Source organism: Polyergus mexicanus, unplaced genomic scaffold (assembly GCF_030449975.1).
Source record: "Polyergus mexicanus isolate NDT 795.1 unplaced genomic scaffold, iyPolMexi1.0 SCAF_24, whole genome shotgun sequence".
Lineage (NCBI taxonomy): Eukaryota > Metazoa > Arthropoda > Insecta > Hymenoptera > Formicidae > Polyergus > Polyergus mexicanus.
In genome coordinates, this window is record NW_027223344.1 from 3,786,635 (window position 1) to 3,791,143 (window position 4,509).

A 4,509-nucleotide genomic window follows, 5' to 3' on the forward strand; every position below is an offset into this window, starting at 1 on the left:
ATGTCCGATCAGTCCTATATATAATAGATTTGAAGTCAGATCCGGTAAACTATTCTAGCTCAAGATTTGTAGAGCTAGAATAACTTTTCATTCTTGCTAAAGATTTATTCACAAATCTTGAGCTAGAATAGTTTACCGGATCTGTATCAAAAATCTATCATAAATAGGACTGATCGGACATTTTCACGATCCTTCTATTATGCTCTCGGAAGTATTATATATAGAGCAACGCGAAAAAAATGTTAATGCGAGTTACGATGTTATCATAGTGACGCGATAAAGAATGTATACAGGGCGCGAGAAAGAGTACGTATAAAGCTCGAAAGAGAGAACTCAGGATACGTCGGCCGCGTAGCGGCGCGAGAGAGAACTCATATAAAACGTGAGAAAGAATCCGTATGTAACGCGAAAAAGATGAACTCGCGCGTGTTTTTGCGAGTATTTTCGCGATATAAAAAATCGTGGAAATCGCTGCTCTGTCTAATTCGCGGCAAATCTGGACCCAGATTTGGTAAGCTTTGATTTGAAGTAGCTTACCAAATCTGGTCTTACCAAATCTGGTCAAGATTTGCCGCAAGTTAGACAGAGCGACGATTTCCATGATCTCTTTATTATGTTCTCGGAAGCATTATATATAGAGCAACGCGAAAAAAATGTTAATGCGAGATACGACGTTCGCTTAACGACGCGATGAAGAATTCATATAGAGCGAGAAAGAGAGAACGCAGGATACGGCAGCCGCGTAGCGGCGCGAGAGAGAACCCGTATGGAACGCGATAATTTCGCGATAATTTTTATTTTCCTAACGAATAATTTTATTTAATATACAGTTGTATTTAATATATGTTGTTGTATTTAATATATGTAGTTTTATTTAATAAAAATACATTTTTATCATAATACAGTCGTTTTATCATAATACAGTCGTTTTATTTATCCAAGAATTGTGCGATTCGTCCATTCCCAACCATTTCACGTAAATCTCGTCGCCCTTTCGACGCAGCACTTTTTCCACGAGATACACATCGGGATCACCGACGCGCAACAACTCGTGTTCATAGAATCCTCCAGCGATCGGCTCGCCGCGCGAATTCTTCAACAGATACGTTACGGGATTAGTCCGTTGTATCTTAGTTATTCGAAAAATCCCGGTGGTCCAGTTAGGTGTGAAGCCTTTCTCGAAGATCGTCTTAAATTTGCTGACGCGTACCGGATCGGCTACTTTGAATTTTGCCGGAGCCGCGATCTTTATATTGCTGTACACAGTATTTAAAAGTTTATCGGCAATCGCTGGAGTCACGTCGACGGGTCTCATACCTATAGTGCGATGTTTTCGTGCATTATATTCCTCGACGAGTCGAGGTAACTCGTCGATCCATTTGTACGTTCCATTCAGCGTGAAGTACTTCCACATAGAGTTTTTGAGCGTACGATTGAATCGTTCGACTATCGACGCCTTCATCACCGAGTATGTCGAGTAATGATTCACTTTGCGCTTCTTCGCGAAATTTCGCACATCGGCATTGTAGAATTCCTTTCCTTTGTCGGTCTGCAGATTTTTCGGACTCCGCTTAGAGTCTCGCACTATTTTAGATAACGCTCAGGTAATCTCGTTCGCGCTTTTGCTCTTAAGCGGTACAGCCCACGCGTATTTGCTTAACGCGTCGATAACGGTGAATATGTAGTTGTGACCTTTGTTGAGTCTCGCGTAAGGACGCATCTCGACCACATCCGCCTGCCATAGGTCGTCATATCCGCGCACCGCGACGCGACGACGCGGGAAGTTTCTTCTCGCGGGCGCGTGCAATTCCTCGATTAGTCTTCGTTTTTCGACGCTCATAATTATCTCCTCTTTCTTTCGAGAATAACGTTGGGTGAAATCTCTCTCTCGAGCGGATCGCCGCTCCTGTTAATCTTCGCCAGTTCTCTCACTTTTCCCGATACCTCGTCCGCGTCTCTCTTCAATCGCGACGTTGAATTTTCCAATTTTCGTATCTTCGTCTCAGATTTCGCCGCGGAATTCGCCGCGATGCGCGATTTTTGGGTTAGTTCCTGTATTATTTTATCTTGATTGAACAGTATTTTATGATTGCTCGCGCTTCTCGTCGAGGACTCCGCCGCGTTGAGCGATATAGTATTTTTCGCGGCATCGATTCGATCGCTTAAACCCTTGATTTGTTTATCCAAAGCATCGATCCGTTTATCTAGAGCGTTAGCGCTCGTTTCTATTCTCGAAATGGAATTTTCCACAGCGTCTATTCGTTTACTCAGAGAGTCGTCGCGCGTTTTTATCTCGGAAACGAAACTATCCGCGACGTCTATTCGTTTACCCAGAGCGTTATCGAGCTGGGCGAGTCTCGTGAACAGTAGGATGACGCCCTGCCCCGCCTCGTCCGCGTCTTTTCTCAATTGCGATGTGATTCTCTCGACGTAGCTTTTGCTCATCGCGTCGGCGTCCTCCTCAGGCTGAGCTAAGCGTTTTATCTTGCGCTCTCTCGCGTCGTACTCGATGGAAGAGCTTAGACACAGCGCGTTATCGCGTACGTAATTTCGCAGAGACTCGATAGCCGGACGTAGTCTTCCGGTTCTCGCGTCGTAACTTCGGTTTCTTAGAGGTATGCCGAATTTGCTCACGGACATCGCGAATCCCGCGTACGACTGCGACGGTCGTCGACGCGACGGTTCGATTTATACGATCGCTCCCGTCTCGCGAAGCTCCTCGATTATCGATAGAATCTCGTTTTCGTGAGCGTTGTTGCCGGCTCGACGCGAAGTGTCCAACAATCTCAGACGATCCACTAATTCGTTCGGATCATACCAATGAACGTAATCGATTCTATTTGTGACTCGCACAGTTGACGGTACGCGACCCGCGTCCGTTTTTTTCACGCCGCTGCCGTGAATAAGCGGAGCGATAATGGATTTATATTTGTATCCCTTATTTCCTAAGACAGACTTTTTAGCGTCATGATCGCGTCTATGAGCGTTCGTTGTTAACAATATACTTTTGTACGTTAATTTATCTTTTTCTGTATATATGAGGCTATTAGGAATTTTCATAAAGATTAATTCGTACGAACCGGGAGTACCAATGTATTTAATTTCATCTATGAATATGGAATCATTCGCGTCTACGTCGAATCGCTTATCGCCGAGCATCGCGCTTCTCTCACCGATGTAAACTCCGTAAATGTGATCGATCTCGTTCGGCGTTTCCCCGCCGAGAAGAGCCCCCATATACTTTCGCCCCAACGGTCCTAGTCGACCGTGCGATATCTCGCGACCTTGAGATATTCGCGGAATTTGTCTAACAGGTATTTCGAGCGTCGAGGGCGATTCGAGACTTTCGGATTCAAACACTTCCTCTTCGGTTTTGTCTCGCGCGAATGGATCTCTCTCGATGGAATACTCGTTTAATGGAGTAGAGACGGCGTCTAATCGTCGTCGCGCGCGTATTCGTTTCGCCTTAGGTTTTTTCCAAACGGGAGTCAGCGCTTTGTCCTTCCATTTTTTCTCGACGCTCGTCGTCGCGGGAGAGGCGACGATCGCGTCTCGCTTTATCGTCTCGCGCTTAATTTCGTCTCGCTCTAACTCGTCTCGCTCGGCGCGATCGGCGATGCGCCGCAGCGGTTCTACGATCGGCTTGAAACGACTCTCTATCGCGATCTCGTTTTCCATTTTGCCGGTCTTCAATGCTCTGTGTTTTTTACGAATCGACGCGCGTGTCTTGGCGATCTCTTTCGCCGTCTTTTCGCGTTCACCAATATTCGTCGAGGCCATTGCGACTAACGAATCGATTCTTCTCGCTCGCGGGAGAGAGCGATCGGTACGTTCGACATATCCGCGACGACTGATCGCTCTACAGTACAATGAAGTCATTAAACCCTCGTCTGTATCTACCGGCGCGAAGCGCGCTATCTTTGTCGATCACTAAGAAACCATATTTATACCGCCAACATGCGCGACATAGCGCGTGAAAATTTTCGTACGACATATCCGTGTTCACGTGATCGTTGTATGCGTGACGCAAATTAGTGCCGTCCTGTTTAAAAAGAATCAACAGATTCGCGTTATCTCGAATCAAATGCTTCGGTATTTTAGCGTACGTTTGGCACAGATAGAAGCAATCGACGTTCGAGTGTCGACCCATAGCGAAATACTTCCTGATAGTATCTTGTTTGTCGCACGCTACGTCGTCGAATACGAATATTGAATTCGGGAGCGCTTCGCTGGGCGGAATAACGTCAAAGTTATTAGAAAATGTGAAATGACCTAACCTAAACTATATCTTCCATCAGTGTTAATAAATTCTCTAAATATTGATATTTAGGCTGCTGCAACGACTTCGAGTAAACGTAAACGTTCTAGAAGCGTACGCCATGCGGACTCTCCAACAAACTTATCAACGCGTTCGTTTTACCGCAACTAGAGGGGCCGCAAATGACGCAGCGAATAGCGCTCGGTAATAGACGACCGTGTCTGCGCGCTTCCTTCGACGGTCGCGCCCTA

The 4,509-nt window shown here is 46.0% G+C and overlaps 1 protein-coding gene across 1 annotated transcript; it reads right to left on the reverse strand.

Moving 5' to 3' along the window:
- Positions 1 to 1,842: 1,842 nt before the first annotated feature.
- On the reverse strand, positions 1,843 to 2,640 carry LOC138942966 (tropomyosin-like). The gene has a single exon (XM_070313462.1). The coding sequence runs from the start codon at positions 2,638 to 2,640 to the stop codon at positions 1,843 to 1,845; it is 798 nt and encodes a 265-aa protein (XP_070169563.1).
- Positions 2,641 to 4,509: the final 1,869 nt, after the last annotated feature.

Bases quoted from the DNA above. Each gene is read 5' to 3' on its own strand.
- LOC138942966 (XM_070313462.1), bottom strand. From the start codon at position 2,640: ATGTCCGTGAGCAAATTCGGCATACCTCTAAGAAACCGAAGTTACGAC.